This window comes from Oncorhynchus clarkii, chromosome 7 (assembly GCF_045791955.1).
Source record: "Oncorhynchus clarkii lewisi isolate Uvic-CL-2024 chromosome 7, UVic_Ocla_1.0, whole genome shotgun sequence".
Classification (NCBI taxonomy): domain Eukaryota; kingdom Metazoa; phylum Chordata; class Actinopteri; order Salmoniformes; family Salmonidae; genus Oncorhynchus; species Oncorhynchus clarkii.
Genome location: NC_092153.1, coordinates 69,738,672 through 69,760,033, shown reverse-complemented (window position 1 = coordinate 69,760,033; position 21,362 = coordinate 69,738,672). Strand labels below are relative to the sequence as shown.

Here is a 21,362-nt window from a genome sequence, read left to right as displayed (position 1 = left end):
CTGAAAAATTGGGCGTGCAAAATTATTCAGCCCCCTTAAGTTAATACTTTGTAGCGCCACCTTTTGCTGCGATTACAGCTGTAAGTCGCTTGGGGTATGTCTCTAGCAGTTTTGCACATCGAGAGACTGACATTTTTTCCCATTCCTCCTTGCAAAACAGCTCGAGCTCAGTGAGGTTGGATGGAGAGCATTTGTGAACAGCAGTTTTCAGTTCTTTCCACAGATTCTCGATTGGATTCAGGTCTGGACTTTGACTTGGCCATTCTAACACCTGGATATGTTTATTTTTGAACCATTCCATTGTAGATTTTGCTTTATGTTTTGGATCATTGTCTTGTTGGAAGACAAATCTCTGTCCCAGTCTCAGGTCTTTTGCAGACTCCATCAGGTTTTCTTCCATAATGGTCCTGTATTTGGCTCCATCCATCTTCCCATCAATTTTAACCATCTTCCCTGTCCCTGCTGAAGAAAAGCAGGCCCAAACCATGATGCTGCCACCACCATGTTTGACAGTGGGGATGGTGTGTTCAGCTGTGTTGCTTTTACGCCAAACATAACGTTTTGCATTGTTGCCAAAAAGTTACATTTTGGTTTCATCTGACCAGAGCACCTTCTTCCACATGTTTGGTGTGTCTCCCAGGTGGCTTGTGGCAAACTTTAAACAACACTTTTTATGGATATCTTTAAGAAATGGCTTTCTTCTTGCCACTCTTCCATAAAGGCCAGATTTGTGCAATATACGACTGATTGTTGTCCTATGGACAGAGTCTCCCACCTCAGCTGTAGATCTCTGCAGTTCATCCAGAGTGATCATGGGCCTCTTTGGCTGCATCTCTGATCAGTCTTCTCCTTGTATGAGCTGAAAGTTTAGAGGGACGGCCAGCTCTTGGTAGATTTGCAGTGGTCTGATACTCCTTCCATTTCAATATTATCGCTTGCACAGTGCTCCTTGGGATGTTTAAAGCTTGGGAAATCTTTTTGTATCCAAATCCGGCTTTAAACTTCTTCACAACAGTATCTCGGACCTGCCTGGTGTGTTCCTTGTTCTTCATGATGCTCTCTGCGCTTTTAACGGACCTCTGAGACTATCACAGTGCAGGTGCATTTATACGGAGACTTGATTACACACAGGTGGATTGTATTTATCATCATTAGTCATTTAGGTCAACATTGGATCATTCAGAGATCTTCACTGAACTTCTGGAGAGAGTTTGCTGCACTGAAAGTAAAGGGGCTGAATAATTTAGCACGCCCAATTTTTCAGTTTTTGATTTGTTAAAAAAGTTTGAAATATCCAATAAATGTCGTTCCACTTCATGATTGTGTCCCACTTGTTGTTGATTCTTCACAAAAAAATACAGTTTTATATCTTTATGTTTGAAGCCTGAAATGTGGCAAAAGTTTGCAAAGTTCAAGGGGGCCGAATACTTTCGCAAGGCACTGTAGTTGCAGACATATTCAGCAGGTTGTTTTTTCTCATGCTGCTACTACACACTGAATTCTTGAAATGTAACCAATGTAACCAAAAACCGAATGCATTTTATATTACATTCTAAAAATAAGATGCTTTTCAAATGAGTTTACAATAATGTAATCTAGCGGTGGTGAAATAATGTAATCTAAAATGTTCTGCAATGAATTATGGAACCGTACTGTAGCAGAGATGTCCTCTATGACGTTATTAACACCTGTGTTGTGCTTTCCTTTATGAGCTTTATGCTGTGGGATGGTTTTGTAATATATTGTTGTAGTCTTCATTTCCTCCTCAGAGGTTAAAGAAGGCATAACAATAAAGGATGATGTCCTCCTATGGACACCATATACAAATCAAATCAAATCAAATCAAATTTTATTTGTCACATACACATGGTTAGCAGATGTTAATGCGAGTGTAGCGAAATGCTTGTGCTTCTAGTTCCGACAATGCAGTAATAACAAGTAATCTAACTAACAATTCCAAAACTACTGTCTTGTACACAGTGTAAGGGGATAAAGAATATGTACATAAGGATATATGAATGAGTGATGGTACAGAGCAGCATAGGCAAGATACAGTAGATGGTATCGGGTACAGTATGTACAAATGAGATGAGTATGTAAACAAAGTGGCATAGTATAGTATAAAGTGGCTAGTGATACATGTATTACATAAGGATACCGTCGATGATATAGAGTACAGTATATACGTATGCGTATGAGATGAATAATGTAGGGTAAGTAACATTTATATAAGGTAGCATTGTTTAAAGTGGCTAGTGATATATTTACATCATTTCCCATCAATTCCCATTATTAAAGTGGCTGGAGTTGAGTCAGTGTCAGTGTGTTGGCAGCAGCCACTCAGTGTTAGTGGTGGCTGTTTAACAGTCTGATGGCCTTGAGATAGAAGCTGTTTTTCAGTCTCTCGGTCCCAGCTTTGATGCACCTGTACTGACCTCGCCTTCTGGATGATAGCGGGGTGAACAGGCAGTGGCTCGGGTGGTTGATGTCCTTGATGATCTTTATGGCCTTCCTGTGGCATCGGGTGGTGTAGGTGTCCTGGAGGGCAGGTAGTTTGCCCCCGGTGATGCGTTGTGCAGACCTCACTACCCTCTGGAGAGCCTTACGGTTGAGGGCGGTGCAGTTGCCATACCAGGCGGTGATACAGCCCGCCAGGATGCTCTCGATTGTGCATCTGTAGAAGTTTGTGAGTGCTTTTGGTGACAAGCCGAATTTCTTCAGCCTCCTGAGGTTGAAGAGGCGCTGCTGCGCCTTCTTCACGATGCTGTCTGTGTGAGTGGACCAATTCAGTTTGTCTGTGATGTGTATGCCGAGGAACTTAAAACTTGCTACCCTCTCCACTACTGTTCCATCGATGTGGATAGGGGGGTGTTCCCTCTGCTGTTTCCTGAAGTCCACAATCATCTCCTTAGTATACAGGATACAGGATATACAGGATATGATTTATGGTACAGATGGTAATTGTTTATAGAGGTGTTTATCGGGTTATATTATTGCCTTTGTGAGTGAAGACATGACGGCTACAGTACACAGACACCATTTCTCCATGCCTAGGCCTGATCTAGGCTTGATCCTAGATCAGCGTTTCTACTCTGAGACCATTTGAATGCAGGCCCTGGGCTACAAACATGGTGCCACCATGTCCCTTTTCAATTCTCATAACCGGTAATAGAAGCATTTTTATTTTCCATTGGTCTGAGAATAAAACAACTGCTAAGACTGAGGCTGTCCTAATATGGAAACTTCAGATCCGTCTCATTGATCAGCTCCATTGATCTGAAATGGAATGTGTTTCTGCTAATATTGTCTTTGATAGGTTTACACCCTTTTTCTCAGAACGAGTGTTGACATAATCTGTGGTGGGAAGTATGAATGTGAGGGATGAGTGAGGGATGAGTGCCTGTGTCTAACTCTCGGGTTACATCCGAAATTGTCTATAGTGAACTACTTTTGACCAGGGCCTATAAGAATCCTGTCAAAAGTAGTACATTATATAGGGATAGGGTTTCATTTTGTATGTACCTTTTGTTGATTGAATGTGAGGGGTGACAGTCTGTGTGTAACTCTGTTGATGAGTGTCATCTGCTCCATGAAGGATTACATCTGAACAGTTGACTGTGGAACTACTTGCAGTTGGGTCTCTGTGTCTCACCACTATTAACAATAGTACTGATTTGTATTCAGTACAGTGGCGTCATCTCATGTGCTTCAAAGCGCTTAACAATGTCTGGTGATTAAGCCTTCTCACACAGATGAAAGACTTGATTTAGACAGCCTTTTGAAATGTACAACTACAGGGGTTTGACTGTGTCCTTTAGCCAGCTCTGACCTATCCTGTCAAGGGCCACACTGCAGCTACTGCCATGCTTGAAATACCTAATCCGACTTTAAAGGTCATAGATATTTGGTTCAACATGTAGGAAGGAACATTTTTGTTGAGCGTATGTTACCTTTATTTAACTAGGCAAGTCAGTTAAAAACAAATTCTTATTTTCAATGACGGCCTAGGAACTGCCTGTTCAGGGGCAGAACGACAGATTTGCACCTTGTCAGCTGGGGGGTTCGAACTTGCAACCTTCCGGTTACTAGTCCAACGCTCTAGATTTGTACCTTGTCAGCTGGGGGGTTTGAACTTGCAACCTTCCGGTCCAATGCTCTAACCACTAGGCTACCTTGGCTACCTTGCCTGTCGGTTTTAATCTGAGGCAAATTATCACACTCGGAAGTAATTCAGATTAGTGTTGAAAGGAGGGAACCTGTTACCAAGATTTACTAGGATTTCCCACCCAAAAACACTCCCCTTTTCCAGGATAAATAATTGCGAGAAACCTGTAAATTATAATAAATGTATTTGAACAGCATGGCGTGAAATGTAACTGTAAAATGATATACGATGTCTAAATATGGTTGCCCTACGGCCTCTGCATGATGAATCCACACTCAGGGTGGGGACAGACACCCCATCTCAGTATTGAGCACAGTTCACAATGCATGTAGACTTCTCCTCATGGTAACTTGTTTTTCTTGTGACAGGTAGGCCTACATTTTATGCAGCATAGCCTATGCTACAGTAATATAAAGACCGAATGCGCGTCTAATTTGCCCGTCTCCATCTGGGTTTCGGGGATCAACTTGTTTTTTTAATTGTAAAGATATGTATTATTTTATTGCAGCTGCAGAGTATTAAAACGTCCTATCACCAGTGTTGGAAAAGTGCCCAACTGTCATACTTGAGTAAAAGTAAAGATACTATAATAGAAAATGACGTCACCCAGTAAAAGTCTAGTATTTGGTTTAAAATATACTTAATCAACAGTAAAAAATAAATCATTTCAAATTCCTTATATTAAGCAAACCAGATGGCACCATTTAAATGTTTGTATTTACTGAAAGCCAGGGGCACACGCCAACACTCAGACATAATTTACAAACAAAGCATTTGTGTTCAGTGAGTCTGCCAGATCAGAGGCGTAAGGATGACCAGGGATGTTCGGTTGATAAGTGCGAGAATGACTATTTTCCTATTCTGCTAATTTCAAAATGTAACAAGTAGCCTACTTTTGGGTGTCAAATGTATGGAGTAAAAAATACAATATTTTCTTAAGGAATGTACAGTAGTGAAGTAAAAGTAGTCAAATATTAAAAGTACAAATACCCGAAATAGCTACTTTACACTACTGCCTAGCACTCGAATATTGTTGCTTTGAATCAGTACACGCGCGAGCACTCCATCAACTCTTCGAGATTGATACGTAAAGTATATAGGCATACATTTAATGCAGTATTAGCCTTATATTTAGCTAATTGATGGGTTATGCATAATAAGCATCTAATGTATAGCCTGTCTCTTGCGCAATACGCAATCACCTGTGCTTGTAACGTCTGCTTCCAACTCACTCTCAAACACGTAGATAGATCTCCTGAATGCAGCTCACGCTCTCAAACACATAACATTGTGTGAACAATGACCTGTTCACACACCTGTATGTCATTATCACATCTTTGCGAAGTATTGCTTGTTTTGTGACACGTCTATTCGGAGCGCGGGTTTACCCCTTGTGATCTAAGCCTCTCGTGTATGATCGTTTTGCCTGCCTCACAAACGACACCTTTGCCTAGTCACTGCCTGTGTTTTAGCCTATCGGATTTCCTGTTATCAACGTTACGTACGCCGCTAGGAAGAGGGAACGCAACACCCTGCTATAACTCCACTCCCCGTGGAGTGAAAGAGGTATGGGACTGTAGGTGCGAGTAAGGATGACAAAGGAAGAGATGGGTACCGTTCACAGGGAATTTATTCCGTCACACGGTAATGTTGGGGAAAAGGGTCTGGACGGAACCATAGCAAAGAAAGTAAAATGTCAAAGCCCCCTCTCCTACCTACCTTAGACCACCTGGTGCGCCAACCAAAATATAGGGGGGTGGTCCGCCCAGGTCTTGCCTAGAGTGTATAGATAGTAAATACAACGGGTTATGTATACCCGCATGCCTCTTGCCTAAGCACTCCCTAGGTGCCTTCCCATGGAACTATTAATGCTTTGGGAGGCGTGAGGGAGCAGCTCTTTATACACCGATTACTTTACTACTAACCCGTGAGCATGGTGTAACAGGCAGGCAGTCGCAGCTGCACTCAACGTGTGTATTTGAGTGCATTTCAATACTCTAGCAATGACACCAGTGTTTAATTGCTAAATTGTAATTATTTCGCCACTATGGCCATTTCCTTACCTCCCTAATCTTACTTCATTTGCACATACTGTATATATACTTTTCTATTGCGTTATTGGCTGTACGTTTGTTTATTCCATGTGTAACTCTGTGTTGTTGTATGTGTCGAACTGCTTTGCTTTATCTTGGCCAGGTCGCAGTTGTAAATGAGAACTTGTTCTCAACTGGACTACCTGGTTAAATAAAGGTGAAATAATAAGAGAATACCCCTCGGGACTCAAGTCATACACCCCCTGGTGGCGTGTATAGGTAATGACGTTAATACCACATTACCACAGTACAGTAATACAGTTCACACGCAACAAGATTAGCCTACTGGATGGAGCTAGTTTATTGACCCAAGAGAGCATATAGCTAGCTACATCTACGGGCTTTTATGTTTTTCTGTTGTGGGTAATGTGCAGCATATCATATATGTAGGCCTATTGGATAACGTCAATCATTCTGGCTTCGGCTCATTAAATGTCAATGTAGGGCTCATCAGGTTCAGGTAGCATCAGGTTGGAATTTTCATGCTGATCAAAGCTCTAATCAAATCCAGACATATTTATATGCTTTATGATGCCTTTGAACGACACTACAGGTTTTGGTTTTGGCGGGAAATACCGGGTTACCCGAGAGAAAAGGGATTTATTCTCGAGATGGAACATTTGTAAAATACCAGGAAAATATTCAACCCTAGTTCAGATCCTGAACACGAACAGCCAAAATCATGTTTTCATGAAATTGGAGGATATTTGGATGAAACCAGATCTAACTATGAAAAATGACACTTGCTTCTACATTGAGAAATGTTGATCAAAAGGTACTGGTCCCTCACCCCTTTTCAAACACTTGGATTAATGAGGTGAGATTATTAATGGTATCGGGTGACATCACCCTAACTCTAATTTTAATAAGTACCACCTTCTTACCAACATCGGAGAAGGCATGTTTGCAGTGGGGCATGGTTTATATAGCTAGATACTTTTGGTCATGTAGTGTATGTTGACACCTGCTCGTCGAACGTCTCATTCCAAAATCATGGGCATTAATATGGAGTTTGTCCCACCTTTGCTGCTATAACAACCTCCACTCTTCTGGGAAGGCTCTCCACTAGATGTTGGAACATCGCTTGCTGGTACTTGTGTCCATTCACCCACAAGAGCATTAGTTAGGTCTGGCACTAATGTTGGGCAATTAGGCCTGGCTTGCAGTCTGCGTTCTAATCCATCCCAAAGGTGTTCAATGGGGTTGAGGTCAGGGCTCTGTGCAGGCCATTCAAGTTATTCCACACTGATGTCAAAAAAACATTTCTGTATGGACCTTGCTTTGTAGACAGGGGGATAGTCATGCTGAAACAGGAAAGGGCCTTCCCCAAACTGTTGCCACAAATTTGGAAGCACAGAATCATCTAGAATGTCATTATATGATTTAGCGTTAAGATTTCCCTTTACTGGAACTAAGGGTCACAGCCCAAACCTCTATTCCTCCTCCACTACATTTACAGTTGGCATCATGCATTGGGGCAGGTAGCGTTTTCCTGGCATCCGCCAAACCCAGATTCGTCCATCCGACTGCCAGATGGTGAAGCGTGATTCATCACTCCAGAGAACGCGTTTCCACTGCTCTAGATTCCAATGGCGGCTAGCTATACACCACTCCAGCCAATGCTTGGCATTGCGCATGGTGATCTTAGGCTTGTGTGCGACTGCTTGGCCAATCCATTTCATGAAGCTCCCAACAAATAGTTATTGTGCTGACGTTGCTTCCAGAGGCAGTTTGGAACTCGGTAGTGAGTGTTGCAACTGAGGACAGATAATTTTTACGCGCTACATGCTTCAGCACTCAGAAGTCCAATTCTGTGAGCTGGTGTGGCATACCACTTCACGGCTGAGCTGTTGTTGCTCCTAGACATTTCCTCTTCACAATAATAGCACTTACAGTTGACCCGGGCAGCTCTAGCAGGGCAGAAATGTGACGAACTGACTTGTTGGAAAGGTGGCATCCTATGACGGTGCCACGTTGAAAGTCACTGAACTCTTCAGTCAGGCCATTCTACTGCCAATGTTTGTCTCTGGAGATTTCATTGCTGTGTGCTTGATTTTATACAGCAAAGGGTGTGGCTGAAGTAGCTGAATCCACTAATTTCCACATACATTTGTATATTTTGTGTAGCTACTCTACTGGTGCCAAAATTTGACTGTAGGGTGTCAGCAAATATAATAGTTTACACTATTCATCTTTGGCAAAGATACTTATGTTTCCCCTTTCATCTGTGTCTGGTGTTAACTAATTACTGGCTAGCTAGGTCTTCATCTGTGTCTGGTGTTAACTAATTACTGGCTAGCTAGGTCTTCATCTGTGTCTGGTGTTAACTAATTACTGGCAAGCTAGGTCTTCATCTGTGTCTGGTGTTAACTAATTACTGACTAGCTAGGTCTTCATCTGTGTCTGGTGTTAACTAATTACTGGCTAGCTAGGTCTTCAGCCAGCATGGAACAAAATAGGGTGAAGGGTCATCCAAAACTCTGACGCAGTTATCCTGTCAACACATCCATCACTGCTGCTGTGACCCGCATCACAAGAGACATGCTAAACGGGAAATGTATTTTAAAAAATGGACATCATTGCTTTGTGTATCACCAAATTAGCTTGAGATTATTTTACTGCAACACTGCTCGCTGCATTCAAGTTGCTTGACAAAGAGCTGTCAGTCAAGGCAAGCTCATGAATATAAGCTTCTCGCCCACTCAGCCTATCTTTTAAAACTTTCTGGTAGTTAGCCATGAGAGAAAAATATATTTTTCAAAAATGTTGAGTATTCCTATCCTCCCAAAATATTATCGGTGATATATATATATTATGGGTCACTCTAAAGTCTATTTTACATGGGAATCCGAATGACTGTTCCAGATGAAAGAAAAGTAGTGGTGTCCGAAATGCCACTGTATTTCCTATAGAGTGCACCATATAGTGCACTGTATCCCCTATATAGTGCACTGTATAGGGAATAGGGTGCTATTTGGGACGTAGCGTTGGTGTAAATTAGCGGCTTAAACCTTCTACGAGACAGCCGATTTATTGGAGAGTTGTGTTTTTATATTATTTCAGTTAAGAGGACATGCTTCATTTTTAAGTGCTGCTGTGAGCGCAGCGGTAGTGCAGACAGCAGGTAGTGCAGACCGCAGTAGTGCAGACAACGGTAGTACTATTCCTGTCCTGTCTTATCTTAATGTTACTCAAGCAGACAAGTAAGGCACCTCTTCTCAGCTCCCACCATCCCACTTCTACCACATTATGTGTCACTGTGGTATGTGTGGGGCTGTTTGTTGAATGTTCCTTCCTGACTTTATGTTTTATTAATTGTTTCTTGATTGTAAATGTTCTTTGACTGACATTGTTATTGTCCCTTTTTGAATGATCATTATAGAATAATCTTCAGTTTGCAGTCAACCGACAATGTTTGTTTTGATACAATCCTGTACCTTGCAGTTTTCTAAAGGCCTCTTTTTGTTCTGTCTGTGTTTCAGAATAAAGAATGGCTCTGCCTGAACTGCCAGACCCAGAGAGCTTTGTCTGGGGCCCTGGGAGATGCTCCACTTCCTGTTCCTCAGCCAATGGGATCCCCACGGCACTCAGCCCCAGCCAATCAACAACAGCCTCAGCAGAAAGGTCCCAATCAGCCGGCAGGGCTATGGCCCACTGATCCTCAACAGCAACAAAAACCACTGGGTGCCCAAGTAAGTGGCCCTCCTTTCTCCCCTGCCAAACAGAGCAAGGGGCCTGCCCAACCCTCCCCTGCCAAGGTACAACCCTTCCCAGGTAAGAGTGCGCACTCCCCTGCCAAGGGTGCACCCTCCCCCACTAAAACAGCATCCACCCCTGCTAAGGGCACACCCTCCCCTGCCAAACAGATAGGACCCACTGCCCAGAGCAAGGGTACTGCCCAGCCCTCCCCAGCCAAGGGTGCACTGTCCTCTGCTAAAACAGCATACACCCCTGCTAAGGGCACACCTTCCCCTGCCAAACAGACAGGACTCACTGCCCAGAGCAAGGGTTCTGCCCAGCCCTCCCCTGTTAAATTTGCATCCACCATTACCAAGGGTGCACCCTCTCCTACTAAGAGTGCACCAACTCAACCTAAACCCAACAAGCAGGCCAGTAAACAGCAGCAGGGCCAGGATAAAACTAAAGTCGTCCCCAAAGCTCATAAGGAAAATGAAGCCAAAGCCTCGCCCAAGAAGGGAGCACCTGAAGCCATCACCACATCACTTGGTGAAAAGAAGAAACTCGTTGAAGATTCACAGAAGTCAAAACACCATGACGTGAGCTCCCTGCAACTTTTCAACTTCAGCATCTTCATCACCGTAATTCTTCTTGATTTACCACCGGAATTTAATTTACCTCATTTTAGTAATCGTCATACTCGTCATCGTTGTTGTCACCGTCATCATCACTATGATCATTATAGCATATCATTATATCATTCTCATCCCCCTTCTCCTTGTCATCTCTATCCCCAAGCATCAGCCGTTTACCATGCATCACCTTTGGTATCTTTTCTTCATGTTTTTATTAGTTCAATCATAATGTTAAGCCTGTATGATCTGCATTACCTGTATGATCCGCCTAGTGGTTAGAGCGTTGGACTAGTAACCGAAAGGTTGCAAGTTCATATCCCCGAGCTGACAAGGTACAAATCTGTCGTTCTGCCCCTGAACAGGCAGTTAACCCACTGTTCCTAGGCCGTCATTGAAAATAAGAATTTGTTCTTAACTGACTTGCCTAGTTAAATAAAGGTAAAATAAAATACAAATTATAGTCATCCTTGTCTGATATTGTAATCAGGACTAATCAGTGTTATTAGCTAACATGCAATGCAGTTTTTTTTTTTTACTTAATCATTATATTTTGATCAGCTTGTTTATTTTTACCATCATTCATCATTCTTCAACAATGGCAGAGATTTCATTGCACATTTAATTATACGAGCATGTAACCAAAATATCATGTTTTTTCTTGCCGTTTTCTTGTTGTTTTTCGTTTTGTTGTTTTTGTCACTTTTTATCTTAACCTTTTTATAGTCATATTTGTGTGCATTTCATTGTCTGTAATTGTTGCCTGTGCTTTAATAACGTTCATTACATTATCTGTTATAGTTGCATGAGCTTTAATAACGTTAATTACATTATCTGTTATATATAGTTGAAGTCAGAAGTTTACATACACCTAAGCCAAATACATTGAAACTCAGTTTTTCGCAATTCCTGACATTTAATCCTAGTAAAAATTCCCTGTCTTAGGTCAGTTAGGATCACCACTTTATTTTAAGAATGTGAAATGTCAGAATAATAGTAGAGCGATTTTTTTTTTTCAGCTTTTATTTCTTTCATCACATTCCACTGTGATGAAATAAATAAAAGCTGGGGGGAAAAATCACTCTACTATTAGGTCAGAAGTTTACATACACTCAATTAGTATTTAGTAGCATTGCCTTTAAATTATTTAACTTGGGTCAAACGTTTCAGGTAGCTTTCCACAAGCTTCCCACAATAAGTTGGGTGAATTTGGCCCATTCCTCCTGACAGAGCTGGTGTAACTGAGTCAGGTTTGTAGACCTCCTTGCTCACACACTCTTTTTCAGTGTCACTCTTTTTCAAATCTTCTATAGGATTGGGGTCAGGGCTTTGTGATGGCCACTCTAATACCTTGACTTTGTTGTCCTTAAGCCATTTTGCCACAACTTTGGAAGTATGCTTGGGGTCATTGTCCATTTGGAAGACCCATTTCTGACCAAGCATTGACTGCCTGACTGATGTTTTGAGATGTTGCTTAAATATGTCCACATAATTTTCCTTCCTCATGATGCCATCTATTTTGTGACGTGCACCAGTCCCTTCAGCAGCAAAGCACCCCCACAACATGATGCTGCCACTCCGTGCTTCACGGTTGGGATGGTGTTCTTCAGCTTCCAAGCCTCCCCCTTTTTCCTCCAAACATTACGATGGTCATTATGGCCAAACAGTTCTATTTTTGTTTCATCTGACCAGAGGACATTTCTCCAAAAATGTGCAGTTGCAAACTGTAGTATGGATTTTTTCTGGTGGTTTTGGAGCAGTGGCTTCTTCCTTGCTGAGCCGCCTTTCAGGTTATGTCGATATAGGACTCGTTTTACTGTGGATATAGATACTTTTGTACCTTTTTCCTCCAGCATCTTCACAAAGTCTTTTGCTGTTGTTCTGGGATTGATTTGCACTTTTCACACCAAAGTTAGTTCATCTATAGGAGACAGAATGTGTCTCCTTCCTGAGCGGTATGACCGCTGCGTGGTCCCATGGTGTTTGTACTTGCGTACTATTGTTTGTACAGATGAATGTGGTACCTTCAGGTGTTTGGGAATTGCTCGCAAGGATGAACCAGACTTGTGGAGGTCTACAATTTTTTTATGAGTTCTTGGCTGATTTCTTTTGATTTCCCCATGATGTCAAGCAAAAAGGCATTGAGTTTGAAGGTAGGCCTTGAAATACATCCACAGGTACACCTCCAATTGACTCAAATGATGTCAATTAGCCTATCAGAAACTTCTAAAACCATGACATTATTTTCTGGAATTTTCCAAGCTCTTTAAAGGCCCAGTCAACTTAGTGTATGTAAACTTCTGACCCACTGGAATTGTGATACAGTGAAATAATAAATAGTCTGTAAACAATTGTTGGAAAAATGACTTGTGTCATGCACAAAGTAGATGTCCTAACCGACTTACCAAAACTATAGTTTGTTTACAAGAAATTTATGGAGTTGTTGAAAAACAAGTTTTAATGACTCCAACCTAAGTGTATGTAAACGTCCAACTTCAACTGTATTTGCCTGTGCTTTGATGACTGAATTATTTTCAATGTAATTATTCTCATGTCTTGCCAGAATAGTAATACAGCCTGTATAAACTCCAGTGCTTTTATTCCAACCCCTATCATCTGTGAAATAAAAGTAACTCTGCCGATGAGTAGGTGAAACGATAGGAAAGAAAGGGTGCACTGTTGCCTGTAATAGACTTTTTGCTACAGAATTATTTCAGTCAGGGGGCAACAGGACTGATGCTAATACTGGCCTCTGACCTGTCTCTCTTGTTTCTCTCTTTCCTTTAGGATTCCAACAAGTCCAGCACGCAGAGCCTCAGTGACACGGGATACTCCTCAGATGGGATCTCCGGCTCCGTGGGCGAGATCACAGGCCATATCCGTGAGGATCCGGGGTTAAAGCTGAGTGAACGTAGCCTCTCCAGCCCCTCTGAGATCACTAAGCTAGAGAGCTCCATGCGGCCACTGCTAGAGTCCAGGTCCAAGACCGCTACAGACCAGGGCGGGGAGAACAACTCTGACGGGGAGGTGTCGGACGATCTCAGCTCCAAGCTGCGCCACGACTATGTGGAGGACAGCAGCGAGAGTGGTCTGTCCCCCTTACCGCCCAGGCAGAAGAAGTCCCATAAAGAAATGACAGATGAGGAGTTCATGAGGAGGAAGATCATAGAAATGAGCGCTGACGAGGACGAGATGGAGGAGGAGGAAGGGTACGGCTACCAGAAAACGAAAAACAAAAAGGATTTGGGGAAGGAGAAACTACGCAGCCTCACCCACCATTCCAGTAGTTTTGAGGAGGACACCAAGGGGGTAGATGACGAAGAAGATGAAGGTATGATGGCTTCCCAAGGAGGCCTGCGGCGGTTTAAGACCATTGAGCTGAACAACTCAGAGCATGACCTCAGAGAGCCAGAGCTGGAGATGGAGAGTCTGACTGGATCACCAGAGGAGCGATCGAGGGGGGAGTATTCATCCACCCTTCCTGCCACAACTCCCAGTTACACATCTGGCACGTCCCCTACCTCCTTGTCTTCCATGGAGGATGACAGTGACAGCAGCCCCAGCCGCAGGCAGAGACTGGAGGAAGCCAAGCAGCAGAGGAAGGCTCGCCACCGCTCCCACGGCCCACTCCTGCCCACCATCGAGGACTCATCCGAGGAAGATGAACTGAGAGAAGAAGAGGAGCTTCTGAGAGAGCAGGAGAAGATGAGAGATCTGGACCTGCAGAGGATCCGCAGTACAGCCAGGAAAACCAAGAGGGACAAAGAGGAGCTAAGGGCCCAGAGACGTAGAGAGAGATCCAAGACTCCCCCCAGCAACCTCTCGCCCATCGAGGATGCCTCCCCGACAGAGGAGTTGAGACAGGCAGCGGAGATGGAGGAGCTCCACAGATCCTCCTGCTCAGAGTATTCCCCTTCCATGGACTCAGAGGCAGAGAGCTTTGAAATGATGAGCTCCAAGCTCTACAAGTCAGGAAGCCACCACAACCTACCCACCTTCATGTCTCTCTACTCCCCCACTGAAAAACATACTGCCACTTCACCGTTGGACAAGACACTGAAAAGTGCAGAGGAGGTGTATGAAGAAATGATGAGGAAAGCAGAGATGCTGCAGCAGAGACAGCCAGGAAGGCCAGGCCAACAACAAGGAAGTCCGCAAAGGCAACCGGCTGGAGCACCTCAGCCTAGCAGCAAACAACATCTAGGCACTGGAGCACCTCTAACCCCTGGCTCCAGCCCCACACAAATCTCTGCACCTGTTTCCTTCTCCCCAAACGACCCATGTGGGGCTGGAAAAGGGGTCCCACCAGGAATCAGTGTGACACAGCATCTATCGAAAGAAACCCAAGACCGGATGAGGACGCAGACTGCCAAAATAGGGGGTGTTATCCCCCCAGTGGCTGGAAGACCAGGTCCTCAGGGACCAGCACAGGGGGCGCCTCCTCCTGACTCTGGAGCGCCCTCCATCGCATCCTCCCTCTTCTCCTATTTCAAAGGCCCCAGTCCTCCTGTTTCCCCTTCCCCCTCTCCCTCACAGAGTCCCACTCATTCCGTGTCCCTACGACCTACAGGGCCTGGGGTGTCCCCACAAGATTCTCAGCCTGGCGCTGGTGGCGCAACCTCCCCAGTACCACCGCAACAACATGGAGCCCAGATGCCTCGAAGAACAGCATCGCCATGCCTTGCAAGACAAGAGTCCTCCTCCGACTCACCAGTAATGGGGATAACGCTGGGCTCTAAGACCACCACCAGTCCTGCCAGGCCTCTGACTGTAAACTCCTCCACTTCTCCCCTGTCCTCGCCAACACAGGCTATCCGTCAACCCATGTATCAGCAATATATTCCTTCAACAAGCTCTCCAACTTCCCCACAAATGCATCTATCGCAACAATCCCCTCAACATGGTTTACAGAGGCCCCAAAATGCAGAGAGGGTTAATATTGGTATAAGCATGACAATGACAACCACAGCTACCACATACAGTCGTGGGTCAATATCAATGGAAAATATCTCCCTATGTAGGATCTCCAATGTCCCAGGTACCTCTAGGGTTGTAGAGCAGGGCCAAATGCAAATGCGTCCGACTAGACCTGCATCAGTAGTGGACCTGAGAGCACCAATGAAGGCCGCCCCAATCATCATGACAGACCAAGGTATGGATCTAACATCTCTGGCAACTGATACAAGAAGGTATTCCCTCGATGCTGAACAACCCCACAACCATCACAAATCGGTGCAGCCACTGAATGCTGCCGTGAACCTGAATGCACAAGAGCAGCCGCACGTTTCGGCGTCCACTCCAACAACAGTCAGCGTCACCGTGGCAGCCTCCATGTTTATATCTCAGCCGAAGGGGCATCCAGTGATTTACGGAGATCCCCTGCAGAACCGTATGGATCTGGGACAAGGCGTTGGGTCAGCAATGTGTCTTACACAAACTAAGCCACCCATTACTGACCCGTCCATTCCTAAGATTGATGCGTGTCTGGAGGATCTGGGCATCCAGCAGCAGCAGCTCCAGATGCAGCAGCAGAAGCTCCTACAGCAACAACAGCTCCTCGAGCAGCAGCTCCAGCAGCACCAGCAGTCTTCCTTTGCTCGCTATAACCTAGCGAACCAGGTCCAGCCACTGTTGCTGAAGAAAGACCTGGTGGTTAGCCAGACGAGCAGTGGAAGTGCCCAGCCTGTGGTCAGTGTGATTCCTAGAGTGTCTCCCATGCCTCCCCAGCCAGCGTCTACAGTTCTACCTCCCTCTACCAATCATCATGACTATGGTCAGAGTGGGCTTGCCTTGGAGTTGAAGAACAAGCCCACAGTTATGAACCTGTCTACGGGAAAGCCCCATGTCATGATGGTCCAACTGGAAGATAGCAATGCGTCTCAGATGACCACTGTGACTCAGCTGGTCAAAGACCCTCCCCCTCCCCAGGTCCTGGATCTCACTGGTGGACAGATACAGAAACCAGAGAACCAAGTGGCTTGTTGTGACGTTGTTTACAAGCTACCCTTTGCTGGTAGCTGTGCAGGTAACTTAACTCAGAAAAATTCTACCACTGAATCTTCCCAAGTCACTCTTCCACCCCCTGCCCCACACTACAGTGTAGGCCAGCAGAAACAACAACAACAGCCAAAACAACAGCAACAACAACAACCACCACCTGGTAATAATGGCTACCAGGCAGCAAGCATGCAAGGAGCACCAGAGGAGCGTAAACCGATGCAGGGAGTCCCTCTATACCCTATACCCCTTGGAGGCAGGCTTCAACCTTCCATGTCTGACACCAACATGTCTAATACAGGTCTTCAGGACTATCAGAGGACTGACCCTGGGGACCTGGCAGTGGATCTGAGCACCATGAATCAGGCCTACGAAGGAGGATATCTTGGCATGGGTGCACAATACGGATCCTACACAGACTTAAGTCATCAAGGAGATGTTGCAGGTCCTCCCTTGCCTCTGCGAAGGTATGGCTCCATGTCCAACATCAACCAAGACTATGGCTATGGTCAGGCAGGTTTCCCGGACTCCAACCTGGCACAGTATAGTGCCACCACTGCCAGGGAGATCAGCCGAATGTGTGCAGCTCTGAACTCTATGGACCAGTTCGGTCAACGGTACAGCAACCCTGAGATGATGCAGTATGGTTCTGGAATTGGAGCAGGGCCTGCAGCCAGGCTCAACCTACAGCAAAGCTTAGCATCAATCCGAGCCAACCTACTCTTTGGCCCTGATGGGAGGCCCACTGCACACGGCCAAGCCCTAACCAATCTGATCAATGCCAGACAAGCAAGCATACGGGCTTTATATCCAATGAGAGGAGCTGACGGTATGACATATTCCACCATCAACACCCCAATAGCCTCTACTTTGCCAATAACCACCCAGCCCTCCTCTGTTCTGCAACCTATGCCACAAGGAATATACCGACCTTACCCTGCAGGCGTGACCGCTGTACCACTGGCGAGCCTCACCAGGTTGCCTCATATGACCCCAAATATGCCTCTGTCCACACAGGGACATTACGGTTACCCTCCTCGCAACCAGTTCCCTACAACGGCTGGTGTTCCTGGAAGTGTACCTGCCACGAGCACCTCCACCCAAGAATCTCCTGTCTACCTTGGGAAGCCTTCTGCAGCCGTCTCTGTGCACACGGCTGCAACCTTACCACTGGCCCAGCCAATTTCTCATATGGGTGGACAAACTACTGCAATGCCAATTCAGTCTGCACTAGTCCCTGTAAACCAACAGACCCCCCAAACTCAAATCCAAGCGCATAATGTTACGACACACCCCCATACTCAAACTCAAATGCAAGTCCAAATGCAGCAACAAATACAGTCCCAAATACAGCAACAAATACAGTCCCAAATACAGCAACAAATGCAATCTCAAATGCAACAACAAATAGCAACTCAAACTCAAGCTTCATTTCTGACTCAAACCCAGTCCCAGCCTATAACTCAGCCTGCTCCACAGGCTCTAGTGCAGCCCCATCTGCAGACCATTCGCCAGATTGCTTCTACTGCAGCAGCCAGCACCACCATCACCACTTCGGTCGACCCAGAGCTGGAAAAGGTAGAGGAGCGTTTGAGACAGCAACAGGAGCAGATGCTGCAGATGGAGCGAGAGCGTGTGGAGCTGGAGAAACTTCGGCAGATGCGCCTGCATGAGGAACTAGAGCGAGACCGCATGGAGCTCCAGAGGCACAGGGAGAAAGAACAAATGCTGGTGCAGCGCGAGATTCAGGAGCTGCAGACCATCAAACAGCATGTCCTGCATCAGCAACAATCAGAGAGGGAGACCCAGCTGGTCATGCAGAGGGAACAGCTATCCCAGCAGAGGATGCAACTGGACCAGATCCAGTCGCTACAGCAGCAGCTCCAGCAGCAGTTGGAGGAGCAGAAGAGGCAGAAGACTGCAGTGGTGGAGGCATCAGCTGCGGCCGCAGCAGCCGCTGCATCTGCAGCAGCATCTGCTGCAGCCACTTCCACTCAAGGTGCCATACAAGGGGTAGTAGTCGGAGGAATAACCCCTCAAGGTGCCATACAAGGGGTAGTAGTCGGAGGAGGAGGAGGAACTCCTCAAGGTTTCATCATCTGTGACCAGAGTGGTAGGGTGATTCAACAGGACGGCCAAAGTGTACAGTTCTGGCAACCCCACATGGAAGGGCAGGTGGTCCAAGCAATGGTGACCCCAAGGCCCATACCAAGCTCTGCCTCTGAGATGTCCTTGAAAAACAGTGAGAATCAGTTGGGGTCCAGGATCATGAAGAAGCAAAACTCTATGCCTCGTCTTAGGGATGGATCGGAGGAGGAGCTGGTGAGGAGGATTGCAGATAGCTGCGTGCAGACGGACGATGAAGAGGGTGAGGACAGGTACATGAACCGCAGGGGCAGGAGAACCAGGCGGATCGCCGACTGCAGCGTCCAGACAGACGACGAGGATCAGGCAGCTTGGGAGCAACCGGTTAGGCGCAGGAGATCACGCTTATCCAAACATTCAGACTCTAGCGGCGAGGTCAAATCCGATGGAGCCGCCAAAGTGTCCTCCTCCAGCATAGCCATTCAGACCACCAACGACTCCTCATGCCAGACTGAGGCCGACCAGTTGGGCAGGATCTCACCTGCAATCCACATCACTGCGGCTGAGACAAATAAGGTGGAGCTGCTTCACTACATCTCTGCCCCAGAGAGAACCCATACGGGTGAGAGCTTGGCCTGTCAGACAGAACCGGAGGCCCAGTCTCAGGGGGTGGTGGCCCCTCAGCTCAGTGTCCCCACCACCATCAGCCCATATTCCACCTCTATGCAGATGGTGGGCTCCACCCCACCTCCTCCCCAAGGGGTGGCTAAGTTCGAAAGGAGGAAACCCGACCCTCTGGAAATCAACTACCAAAGCCAGCAGCAGAACGAGTCCCCGTCTCGCCAGCCTCCCAAGTCTCCCCAGGTGCTGTACTCCCCTGTGTCCCCGCTGTCGCCCCATCGGATGCTGGAAACCACCTTCGCCTCCCAGGAGAAGCTCAACAAGGCGCACGTCACGCCCCAGCAGAAAGCTTTCACTGCAGAGTCTCCTCAGCGTCACCAGAGCCTCCCCAGACCTATCAAGAGTGTGCAGCGCTCCATGTCGGACCCCAAACCCCTCAGCCCCACCTCAGAAGACCCTGCCAAGAACAGGTTCTCCCCTTACCATCAGCAGGCCATCTCCAACAGTCAGGTATGTAATAAGTTACATTTTTACTGTTTCTCTTTCACTTCAATAACTTACACATTAACAAAGAGTAAATCATAATGTGACCTGATATGAAAATAAATAGTTAGTGTAAGTTATTAAGGAAAGAACAAGACAGGATACATTTTTTCATGACTATGCTATATACAGTAGAGAGCAGAGAAAGTACGTACTGAAGAGAGTGTGATACTGAATAGACTAGATAGTCTTGTGTGAGAGCACAGATGCATCACACAGGGTTTGGCATCGAAGGACGCGACAGAATGTTCTCAGGAGAGCAGCTGTCCATGCTAGGCACTAGGCAAGCTTTCCCTCTACTCCATTATACCATCCTCACTTTTTCTCACTCCATAGCTTTCTTTGATATCCCTTTCTTTTTTCTCCTTTGCCTTTTCAGTCTGCTTTTTCTCTCCGTCTCTTCTCTCTCTCTCACACACACACACACACACGTACACGTACACGCACACACACATACACACACGCGTAAACACACCCCCTTCCTTTCTTTCTCCTTTATTCTTTCCCTGCTATATCTGGCAAAGCCCTTAGAAATGCCAGGGGGAGACATAATGTGGAGGCATCCTGGTACAGCCCTGCTGTCTTCCGGCATGTTAGCAGCTGTTCAAAGTAAAGTCAGATCCTTCTGTACTCAGTGTGAGGGCTGCCCGATGAACAGGCACACATAGGAATCATAAGAGGATTTTTACATATATTTCTTGTTTTATTTGTGCTGGCCATACATCAACATTTTTATAAAATGACATTCTCACGGATACTTAATACATTCACTATGGGTCTACACAACTCCTAAACTGTAAGTAGAAAGAAGAAATCTAGCCATGTTTGAATGTTTATCATTACTCTTAGTTTGTTGTTGGCATACGTTTTCTAGATAAGTGATCAGGATGAAGGACGTTTTTGAATTTTTTTTATGATAACGTGTATGACTATGTTATGATTAGAATCTTCTAATGCTCTAAAAATCATTCATATGAATTATTTATGCTGAGAATTGCTCCCAAGTTGCCCATTCTCTCTCACTTAGACATCATTCTTCATGATTGTAGCACTCATCTTTTGCAGAGTACATTTTAATAACAAACATATTATTTATGACGAAAGTATTGTTGAATGGACCCACACAAATCTAAACATATAATTCATACATTTTACCTTAATTTTACTGCAGTGAGCTAAATCAGGGTCACAGAGTTTTCTTGGTAGTCTTAAACAAATCTACTGAAACAAAAGTATACACCTCACACATGGCAATAGGCTTCAATTAAAGAAGACATCTGTACCATGTCAGATATAGAGAAATGTATTCAATTTTGAGTTTACATCCCAAAATTACACTTTATATACGTCACAGCAGACTGAAATATAACAAAAACTGTTTCTTTAAATAATGTTTATTCATTATGAAATTATGACAAATATTGATAACATTCCACGCATGAGGCCACTAGGTCATTTTATTGCAGGAAAGGGCTACATTGATGCTAAATTTTGTCTATAACATTGCCATTTTCTGAATTAAGCTATAGAAATGACAAAGTATCAAGG

At 45.3% G+C, this 21,362-nt stretch overlaps 1 protein-coding gene across 1 annotated transcript in view; it reads left to right on the top strand.

The window, feature by feature from the left end:
• Positions 1 to 21,362, top strand: part of LOC139413767 (protein bassoon-like) — a 179,929-nt gene that overhangs the window by 141,616 nt on the left and 16,951 nt on the right. The window contains exons 6-9 of the mRNA XM_071161500.1: positions 9,741 to 10,535; positions 13,356 to 15,552; positions 15,607 to 18,606; positions 18,655 to 19,781. Coding sequence (XP_071017601.1) covers positions 9,741 to 10,535; positions 13,356 to 15,552; positions 15,607 to 18,606; positions 18,655 to 19,781 — 7,119 coding nt within the window. The remainder of the gene's footprint in view (positions 1 to 9,740; positions 10,536 to 13,355; positions 15,553 to 15,606; positions 18,607 to 18,654; positions 19,782 to 21,362) is intronic.